The sequence below is a fragment of the Terrapene carolina genome, unplaced genomic scaffold (genome assembly GCF_002925995.2).
Source record: "Terrapene carolina triunguis isolate 2854851 unplaced genomic scaffold, T_m_triunguis-2.0 Scaffold130, whole genome shotgun sequence".
Taxonomy (NCBI): domain Eukaryota; kingdom Metazoa; phylum Chordata; order Testudines; family Emydidae; genus Terrapene; species Terrapene triunguis.
This window is the reverse complement of record NW_020664481.1, coordinates 37,820,287-37,831,101: the sequence shown is the minus strand read 5'-3', so window position 1 is coordinate 37,831,101 and position 10,815 is coordinate 37,820,287. Positions and strand designations below refer to the sequence as shown.

The 10,815-nt window shown below is 51.1% G+C and overlaps 1 protein-coding gene across 1 annotated transcript; it reads left to right on the top strand.

Annotated features, from left to right (window-relative positions):
* Positions 1-3,425: 3,425 nt before the first annotated feature.
* Positions 3,426-5,684, top strand: CEBPA (CCAAT enhancer binding protein alpha). The gene has a single exon (XM_024219392.2). The coding sequence runs from the start codon at positions 3,790-3,792 to the stop codon at positions 4,762-4,764; it is 975 nt and encodes a 324-aa protein (XP_024075160.1). The 5' UTR covers positions 3,426-3,789; the 3' UTR covers positions 4,765-5,684.
* Positions 5,685-10,815: the final 5,131 nt, after the last annotated feature.

Below are 10,815 nucleotides of genomic sequence, written 5' to 3'. Positions count from 1 at the left end.
TTTATGATGCACAGTACAGCAATGACCATTCATTTTAAATAGCTAGGGCCTACTCCTGTTGACTTCAATGAAGGATAAGGCCCTTAAAAACCTTGAGGTATAAATTAATCATCAACTGGCAGTCAGAGAGATATTTCCTCTGAAGGGGCAAAATCCTGGACTCAGACAAATAGTCTCTTTGTTGTGAACGGGGTTACTTGTATATAGCAAGCAAGATTTGGACACACAGTATAGTAATGAATAATTAGGTGCAGTATGGAGGTTTTATAATTTCATCTGAGGTATCCAGACCTGGTTTCTGTGAGAGACTAGAGGACTCATTCTGCATTTGCCCTTCAGAATTAAAGCCAGTGGAGTTTAGGTTGTGCAAGAACTGCTAGATAGCATTCCATATGGATCATGGGCTCATTCCACTCATGGCAGCATTTATATCAATCCTGGTCATCTTTAGGAAGAATTATTTCTGTATCCAGAAAAATCCAAGATGAACTTTACATTATTTTTTAAATTTTATATTGAAAATCGAGATGTACATTTCTAAGTCCGCACATGAGCCTCTTCTCCACTGTAATTACTGAATCCATTCTCCAGTAGGAGACGAAAGTACAACTGAGCCATTAGAACAACGTGTTCTTACTCTTTCTAATCACACAAGATGGAATATTTATTTAGATTCACAATATATAGCATCCAATATAAGAACAGTGTTAATCTCACATTCCAACTTTATTTTCTCTTCAGAACGTTCATTGTCAGATAGTATTAATGGCATAAAATTCAGCTACTTTTTGAGCCAGCAAATACCGACTAGTTTAGGGCTTTATCCTACCTCCTCTCTTACTCGAGAGGAATCCCAATGAAGTTAATAGAATTACTAAGGGACCAAGGCCTATTATAGTGAATAAGAGTTTGCAGAACTCAGAACTTACTGAAGACTTAAAATATGTGACTTTTTTTTTTTTTTTTATTTGCCTAGATAGTTTGGCAAGGAGATTCTGGTTTCTTAGTTGGGACCAGGGAATTAAGCAGGGGGGGACACAAACTAATCCTTATAATACAAGTACTTTAAAAATATTTTTGGAACAGGAAAATAAACTTTTTCACCCCCCCTCCTTCCATTTTCACAACTGTCTCTGCAGCATCCCTTAGCCCTTTTAGACCTAGCCCTGCTCCCATCGACTCCAATGGCCCTTAGGTTTGCTTCATCAAGGCACATTTCAAAGGTGTCTGCTGGAAGTGCGGGATCTGTATGGGATAGATTGCAGAAGCACGCAGCCCCAGGGGAGCCCTATGTATACACACGCTGTCTTGCAACAGAAGGAAATAATGTACATCCTCACCCCGCCCAAGCCGAGCTCTGCCACTCCTAGTATTTTACCGGGGCTGTGGCTTTGCCAGGGAGGAGCTATTGTAAGGACATGCTGTACTGGGCACGAAGAGGAGTCACGCTGGCTGGGAAATGCCTGTCCTCTCTCAAACCCCTGGCGATGGCACCCCCCGGGACAGTCTCAAGGAAATACAGCCCAGGGGCATGCACCCAGCCGGGCGCAGCCAGGCTCCACGGTTACCTGGTGGGCGCGGGTTTATCGGGGGCGAACGCTGATAGCTGGGTCACGCGCGATGGTGTGTTTGCATTTCGGAACTCGGTCATTCCGGTTATCTCCGGGGTCCAGATTGTTACCAATAGGGCCCGTGCATTTATCGCCGACTTTCTATTGCGAAAGTAATCCGGGCCGTGCCCCCCCCCCCCCCCCCCCCCGGCACGGTTGGCAAAGTTAAGGAGGAGAGACATTTCGTTTAGCCAGAGGCGGATGGAGCCGGTTGTTACACCAGCAAGACGGGAATGGGTTGGCGAGACCACCCATAATATCATTGCTGGGGCTACCCTCAGTGTAAGTCCCGGGAAATGAGCCGAATAATTAGAAAATAAGCTAAACGTAGAGGCGAAAGGAGTACTGCCTAGCCCAGCATAAACTGCGGCTGGCTTCTGGAGCGGGGCCTGCCTGTTTGGTTGGTGGCATTTCTGCTTTTCAACCCAAATTCTACTGGCCTATAATAAATGTGACAGCTAATCAATGCCCCAGTGCAGTGAAGCCGAGCGAATTACAGATGTCTGACTTTGGTGATGTTATCAGGCGTGAGACGCAGCTATGTCACACACAGAACTTTGTACGTTGTAAAGATAACATTGACCACAGAGGTCCCATTGCAACCCCCCTATAAAACTCAGCCGCTTTAATCCCTCATAAACCTTTGCCTACAGGTATCCCAAGCGGTCTCCTTAACACGAAGTCTAACAGGGGAGCTTTTAATGTGCCTTGTATTGAAAAAAAAAGTTCCGAGCGCGCTTTGCCAGCTGCAGTCTGCAGAGAGAAGTGGAATTTCACCCCCATCCCTGAGGGCTCCGCCTCTATCCAGCCAGATAAGAGGCGGCTGTTGTGGCTTTACTGCTGGGTCCTAGTGCCCAGGGGTGGCGCTGGGTTTAACTTCAGGCGGTCTCACTTGTCTGACTTGCCGGTGTGCGGATTAGGTATTGACGGTGCCGGGTTTGAATCTGGAATCCGCAGCTGAACGAATGCAAAGGGGGTTTCTCACCTGGAAACCATACTGCCGAGAACTTGTTCAAACTCGGCTGCTCCTGGAACTGCCAGCGCCGTAACAGGACAGCTTGTTCAAGGAACAACGCAGAGTGCTTGAAATAGTCTTTGATACTTAGGCAAACACGATCCCGCTAATACTTGCAGCTCGTATTTGTAAAATACGTGGGGCTCGTGGAAGTTGAGGCTCTCCTCTGTAAAAAGAACAGGAGTACTTGTGGCACCTTATTAGAGACTAACAAATTTATTTGAGCATAAGCTTTCGTGGGCTTTCCTCTGTAGTGTCCCTGGACTTAATAGGTCGAATTTGTAAGCAAGGACTCACGATTTAAGTGGCTGATGGAAATGTGCCGATTTATTTGGGCCACTTTTCGCCTTTCACTCCTGTGCCGAGGCACGAGGAAGGCAGGGTTTAAAGTACCTTGGGCTGCCATACACGTTTCACAGGGCTTCTTATCAGTGTCCCCAGGTGCGCAACCTTTCCAACAGGTTTAAACCCGGCATTCTTCTATCTGGTTCAAGTCTTTGAAGCTATGGGGTGGGGGTGGGGGAACACTACAATGTTGCATTCTGCGAATTGCAAACTCCGTCCAAGTTCTCTAGCCTCGCAGTTCCGGGGAGACAATAACGCCTTACCCCTGAAAAGGGTATTTAAAGGAGGGATTCGTTACGAATCGTTCTCCGGGGAGGTGCAGATGCGCGCTTGCTGCTGGACCCTGAGCTTTGCTTATCTCTTGCTAGGGGCGGCTTGTAATTTAACTGAGGCAGCCTGGGACGGGTAAAACAGGCACTAAGACCCAGCAGAGTTGGCAGCTGCCTTGTGGTCAAAGGTTCCCAGCGGGAGGTTGGACACTAGAGGGCGATCCCCAGCCCTGGTGGGAGTGTATATATACAGCAGGCATAAAACCAAGTCAACCCAGTAGTAATTGAAGGTTAAGAGCGAGGGAGAAATTCGGACACGCTGGTGGGAGTGGATCGCCAAGAGCAGGGTAAGCAGTGGCACAAGTTGATTGAAGTGAGAGGGGAAGTCAGGGCGGCTCGCGGCTGACACTCAAGATCCGCAGGCAGAGGCGCAAGGGGTGTTGGGTCCCTGGGCTCGGAGAGCTTCACTCGGCCGCCGGGGTCCCCTTCGCCACCCCAAACCCTGGATTCCAGGAGCCCTTCACCATGCCTGGCAGAGTTTAGATACTCCATGGAGCAAGCCAACTTCTACGAGGTCGATTCCCGGCCGCCGATGAGCAGCAGCAGCAGCCACCTCCCGACTCCGCAGCCCGGCAGCGCCTACAGCTACAGAGAGGCTCCCTCGGCGGCTACACCTGCTGCGGGAGGCGCGGAGCTGAGCGACATCTGCGAGAACGAGAACTCCATCGACATCAGCGCCTACATCGACCCGGCCGCCTTCAACGACGAGTTCCTGGCCGACCTCTTCCAGCACAGCAAGCAGCAGGAGAAAGCCAAGGCCATCCTGGCCGGAGATTTCGACTTCCACAGCATGCACGGGGCCAGCCCCGCCGCCTTGGGGCAGGGGCACCAGCCGCCGCAGCAGCACCACCCCCAGCAGCTCTTCGGCTGCATGGGCGGCTACACGGACAGCAAGCTGGACCCCCTGTACGAGCGCATCGCTGCCCCCGGCTTGCGGCCCCTGGTGATTAAACAGGAGCCGCGGGAGGAAGCGGAGGGCAAGCAGGCGGCTCTGGCTGCCCTCTACCCGCACCTCCCCCAGCAGCAGCACCCGTCCCATCTCCAGTACCAGATCGCCCACTGCGCGCAGACCACCATGCACCTCCAACCGGGGCACCCCACGCCGCCGCCCACCCCGGTGCCCAGCCCGCACCACCCGCACCACCCGAGCAGCCTGCCCGCCGCCACCGGCGCCCTCAAGATGATGCCCGCGGATCATCGGGGCAAGACGAAAAAGTCGGTGGACAAGAGCAGCAGCGAGTACCGGGTGCGCCGGGAGCGCAACAACATCGCGGTGCGCAAGAGCCGGGACAAGGCCAAGCAGCGCAACGCGGAGACTCAGCAGAAGGTGATGGAGCTCACCAATGACAATGACCGGCTGCGCAAGCGGGTGGAGCAGCTCACCAGGGAGCTGGAGACACTCAGGGGCATCTTCAGACAGCTGCCGGAGAGCTCCTTGGTCAAGGCCATGGGCAACTGCGCGTGAGACCCCCGCTCCCCACCGCCCGCCCCTCTCCAAACAAACTCGGACTTTTGCAAACTCTTGGTGCCATATTCAGATCCCTGCCGGGGTCGAGAGCTGCGGTTCAGCTTGTCTCATGGGGTGGGTTTGGTTTTTAATTATTGACAGATAAAAGAATCCAGGCAGCTGTAGTATTAAACGGTCCGTGCCTTAGGAACGACACGAATAAGCTGAAAAGAGTGTGCTTTGAAAAGAGAAAGAAAACGCCCACGTGTCTACAGGGTAAAGACAACCCACGCTGTGCCTTAACAGTTGGTTTCAAAAGCTCGGTGGGCTTTCTGTTCACATCAGCCTGACAGCTGAGCAAACGGGTAGGGGTCCTGCGCTCTTGGTGGGGTTGGGGCATAATTGGTACTGGCTGGGGAAACGTGTGTGTCTTCCTCCGTAGGGGGGTCTGATTGGTGGGGGTCACAGGAAGCTCTGGCAGGAAGAAAAGTGGGTAAGACATTACAAGCAACTTGGGGAGAATGTATATGCCTGTTGTTTAGCTCGTTGATCAGTAGGCGAGTGAAAGCTGAGTGCAATCCAGACTCTGTCCCTGTCCGTGCTGCTGCCTTTCGGATGAATCTCTCCCATTCCTTTGTATGTGGGGGGAGGTTTGGTGGACTCTGGGGGCAATGCAAACAGATCGTTCCCCCCCCCCCCTTACCCATTGTTAGAGGGGACCTGTTGGACAGGAATCCAGGACTGAAAGGGAACAGGCTACAGCACCTAGCGAAGGAGTCCTTAATATTCTCCTTTAACCAAAACGAAGAGCAGCGATGCCTGTACTGTATGTCGTGACATGGCGAAGCACAAAACAATAAATACCTATCGATGCGGGTATTTACTACGAACGTTCCGTGTATCTGGCTTTGTTCGAGGATATTAAGCCTCTCTCCAAGTCTGTCACTTCTGTCCAAGCTGTGCCTCATGTAATGTGATACCCTTCTGTGTATACTAGCCACACTTTATTTTATTGTATTGCTTAGATCCTTGCCATCACCACTTTCTTATCTGGTGGCAGAGAGATCATGCCCTTGTGCTGCAGCATTTTTGGTTATGGCTTCCTTAGGGGGCAGGGTGCCTCCTAATAACCCCAAAGTCTCCGCCTCTGGGGTGTCTGGGATTTGATTACCTTGGGAGTGGGGGCTAGGTCACATCCAGTGTCTGGGATTTCATTCCCGTGGGGGTGGGGGAAGACGGTGCTGCTAGTTAACTGCAGCCCTCTGGACTCTGGATCCTCCCAAGGGAGAGGGAAACAACAAACCAACCCACTGCTAGCGAGCACTTTTAACCAGCCGGTGCTTTTCCTTTTAACATATGAGAGAGCGAGAGCGAGAGAGAGAAAATAAGAGGAGTCCATTTCAAATATGGGTAATTGGAGAAAAGTGCAAGGTGAAGGAGAGTTAATGTTGTTTGCAAGTGTGATATCTGGAAAGCTATGTTGCCTGCGTGCTTGTGTGTATGTGTGAGAGTGAGTGAGTGTGTGTGTGTGTGTATAGATATCTATATCGATATCTCTCTATCTAATCATCTATCTATATACACACACACACACAGAGTGGTGAATTATGAACTCGAAAAAAACTGCATATAAAGTTTGTCGAAATCCTGGTTACATTCATAAATAAACAGTATATATTCTACCATCAGCATCTCCTTGTGTCTTTTCTGCTTTTTTCTCTTGGGCTGCACATGAAGCAAAATGTTTCCCTTTCACTGAAACATGAAGCTTTCTCTCCCTCCACATCCACATGCACCCTGCTATGAATGGTAATTTGAATGTATACCTTGAGCTTAAAATAACCATTTAGCCCCAGAGAAATAATTACATTTTTGATCTTTCAGAGCGTATCATTACTGTTTATGATTTTAAAATGTGCATTAGTTAATCACTCCCAAATCTGGTCGTTTTAATTGTGTGTAGTGAGTGACACAGTTTTTTTACAAGGCTGTCCAAACTGTAATGGCCACTGGGGTCACCCCTTCCCAAATGCTTAACAACTTAAATTACTGTGCTGAAGAAGAACAAAATGATGAGAAGAAAGTCAATTGTCATTGTTGTAAGAGCAATGCTACCCTTGATTATCTCTTCCCCAGCAAAGGAAGATGACCTGCCCCTTGGGATGCATTGACACTGAATTGACCGGCTCTTGTGGGTTAGTAACATGAGGATCTGGGGGCAGTTATCATGTTTAGTTCAAAACAACCATGTTGACAGCAACCTGTTCTGTGCCCCTTTCCCGGCCTGGAGGAAACTGGTATGTTTGGTGCATGGGAGGGAGAACCCCAGAACTTCTGGCATTGAAAAGCCATTTTAAAAGCACTTCTATCCTGGTTGTGCCACCCCATACTCCTCTTCATCGGAGAATTTGAGGTTCCTAGGGGGGCAGGTCTGGGCTCTAGTCATATCTAGTTGCATCTCTCAGGCTCAGCACCAGTAATGTTGCATTTAAGCAATGCAAAAAGCTACAGGACTGAGTGCTCTTCTAAAATGCACAGAGCGGGTAATTCCTAGTGCCTGTGCCCTTTGACCTCTGTAGGTTCGCTAAAAATAATCTTGAAACCTGTGGCTGAGATACTGACAGTCTGGAGAAGCTGCAAAATGAGGACAGCGCTGGCCTGTGGTTACAAAGCAGAAGCAATCCTTGAGCCCAAAGAGGTGGAGGGAACTGATCAGGTGATCTAGTGTTAAAGACAGGAGAACTCGCTCTGTAATTAATAGTGGTCACTTGGAGATGAATAGTCCGGGGAAAGGGAGAGGGGTGGTGCATTGAAGTTTAACCAAATGGGTATGAACATTCCCTACTGTCTCTCCATTCATTTGCACATTGAGGGCCAATCTTGTTGCCAAAGGGAGTTTTGCTTAAGCAGGATGGGGGGCGGCTGTAACCCAAAGGACACGTTGCTCTTCGGTGTTCTAGGGGCCGCGCGCCCCAGCCCCAGTCATGGCATCAAAAGGGGACACCGCAGCGCTGCCCGGCTGCGAGAAGTGAGTCGAAATTTGCACCCTGTTGCGGGTGGATTAGAAAAAATCGGTCACAAGCCGGCCACAGACTTTGTATCGTCTGAAAGCTGAACTCCAGCGCAGCGGGGAACTCCAGGGCTCCCTGCGTCTAGCTCTTCCAGGGTCACTCCGGGAAGGATTTGGGGCTCCTGGCTTTGCGTCCCCTCGCCCATTTTTATTATGGAACCCATGGGAAGGGGCATACACATATTTTATACCATGCACTGCTCGGCCTCGGAGTGGTTGGTTTTAGCCCAGCATGGGTCTCCTGGCCCCGTTGTTCTGCAGAAAGTTTGTGTATCACCCTCTGATCCCCACAGGCATTGCTCGGATTTGAGTTCATGGCTCCCGGCAGCTGTGTCTGGCAGGGTGGGTGTTTTTAAAAAGGGGGATTAGCGGGAGCCCAATCGGGCACAGTTCGCATTACAGCAGCTCGGTGGGTAGCCCCCCGCCTGGTGTGAACGCGTGATGCGCACCTGTGCGTTGGCAGCCCTGTGTCTCGCGCAGGTGGGACTTGCTAGCTTGGAATAAATCCCATTTCACTGGCTGACAGTCCAGCCCAGCGAGTGTCTTCCGAGGGCCAGCGGCGGTTGGGGGCTGAGCACGGCTTGGGGGGACGCAGTGGGACCAGCCAGACGTAGGGGTTCCCTCGCCGGCGCACACCACCGCCCGCCCGCGCGAGCTCATTACATTGGGGAGATGCTGATGCAGCAGGGCTGCCTGCCACCCGCTGAGCTGGAGCTCGCCTGGAGCAAACCGCCCCATTCACGGGCTGGCGGATGCTCCGGCGGGTCCCAGCTTGCTGCGCTTCATTAAAAAACACCCCAAACCAGTCAGGCAGCCCCCGAGACGGGCACGCGGCGCAGCGCGGGCTCCTGCTGTTCTCGTGCTTAGCCAGGGTCCGAGTCACGCTTCCCCGCGGGATCGGGCCCGGACTCGGGAAGCAGGTGGTGGCCAGAGGCGTTTCGGTGATAGGGGCGCATCGGCCCCGCCCAGGGCAACATCCCCAGTGCGGGGTCTGCGGGGAGCCGCGCTGCAGCTTCCCCCGTTGGCTCTGAGCAGCCCGAGGGAGGTTTCCCTTGGCGCTCGCTGCCCCGGGAGAGAAGAGGGAGCGCTCAGCGCGGCCGCGCCCCGGACAGGTGCAGGGGCAGGGGCTGGGGCGTGTTCCTCCCGCCCTCCCCCGGGGGTCAGAGCAGGGACCCTCCCCTCTGTGCTGGGTGTCCAGGGCCGGCCCTGGGAGAGCCTGCCCCGCTCCCCAGAACTCGGAGCCATGAACGAGTTCCACGCTGGGTTTCCCCAGCCCCCTGCCCCTTCGTTTGCACCATTGTTGTCGTTTAAAAAGCAGCAGAGGCGAGGCCGGTGATCTCCTCTCCCGCCTCAGCCGCTTGGAACGAGCCTCCGCCATGCACAGAGCCGGGGCGTTTGTCCCGCAGCAGCACCCACGCGAGGAGCGGCCCGCCCCGCACAACTGCACGTGGGGCCCCAGTCTCCGCTCTCACACGCACCGCAGCCAGGTCAGCGGACAGTACAGAAATGCGCGGCTGGTGTTGTTCACATAGGAGTAGGCGAGTCAGGCATGATGGCAAAGGAGTCAAGTGAGAAGGTTTGAATCAAGTAAGGGGACCAAAGACGTGGACTCGTGTTTGGAGTTCTCCTGCCGTTGGGAGGCATGTAGCAGTGTACAAAAATCAAACAGGGCATGCAGAAAGTAACCCGCTCCCAGAACATTAAGAAACAAAACGCAAACTACCTGCCTTACTTAGCAAATACGGTAAAAATCAGAGGAAAATACCCCCAAAGCTAAGCGAATCCGCAACGCTAATTCTGTGCAATGCTATAAATTGAAACACCTAAAATTCAAGAAACCCTCATGAACTCAACATTCTGGAAATAAGGAGCGTTTCATCTTTCCCTGCATGGGGTTTTCTTTCCGGTGGGAGTGGTTTTCATTCTGACCATGTGCCTCTAGCTGAGGTAGATACTTGTTCATCATCGTAATATCCCTGCAGTAATGCAGAGCCTTTAAATGACCAGATGGGACACTTAAAATGACATTAGATCTCAAAGCAATCCATGTCTTGTGGGGTATTTAAAGGATGGTTCTAAATAGGTTGGCTGTCATTATGTTTTCACTTGTGAAGAATGGGACATGAAAGGTCTGTAGATTATTGTTTCTGTTATAATTTAAGAACTACAGTCAGGGGTACAAAATAGAATGGAATTTGGCTTCACAGAGCAGCTTTCATACCCAAGCTATTCCAAAGAGCTCCACTAAAGGAGGAGCTGTACACTGTACTGATGGCTCCAGACCCATGTAGGATAATATGGCAGTCATTCCTCACTGAGCAATAATTTATGCCCAGTTTTTGTCATCCAAATCCATTGCAGAGGTTGGGGGGAGGAATATTGACCAAGACTCCAGAGTTATTGTTGCCTTTTTCAAAAAGTGCCATGAGACCTGGAACATTCACTTGGACAGCCCCTACAGCTGAGCAGAAGGGATCTCAGTTTAATATCCCATATGAAGAAACAGGCCAGTGTTGGGGCAACATGTCCTGCTCTCCATCTGTCTAGACCCCCAGAGTAGTCCTGTGCTACCTCTGGTTTCACGTTTAGAACACCATCTCCAGCAGAGCTAGCACGTCTGTCTACCCCAGCTGGGAAGCATGCATCCCATTGCAGTGTAGACTTAACCCTTGGAAAAACATCCCAATCTTGATTTTTAAAACTTCCTGTCAGGGAGAATCCCCCACAACCCTTGATAAATGGTTCCAATGGCTAATTACCCTCATTGTTAAAAATAATTAATTAGCTCCTGAACTTGTGAGGTGCTGAATGCCCTCAACTCTCATTGAAAATGTTCTGCAGGATCAGGCCCTTAATATAATAATCAGTTACAAATGTATTTTCTTTGATCCTGCTGAAATTTAAAAAAACACATACTAGTGCTAATGTAATTGAGCCTCACTTACATTTTAAAGGCAGTCAGTCTGAGTACACAGTAACTTGGGATGAATTTAAAGATG

What these genes read in the sequence shown, in the direction of transcription:
- CEBPA (XM_024219392.2), top strand. Translation starts at nt 3,790, where the DNA reads ATGGAGCAAGCCAACTTCTACGAGGTCGATTCCCGGCCGCCGATGAGC.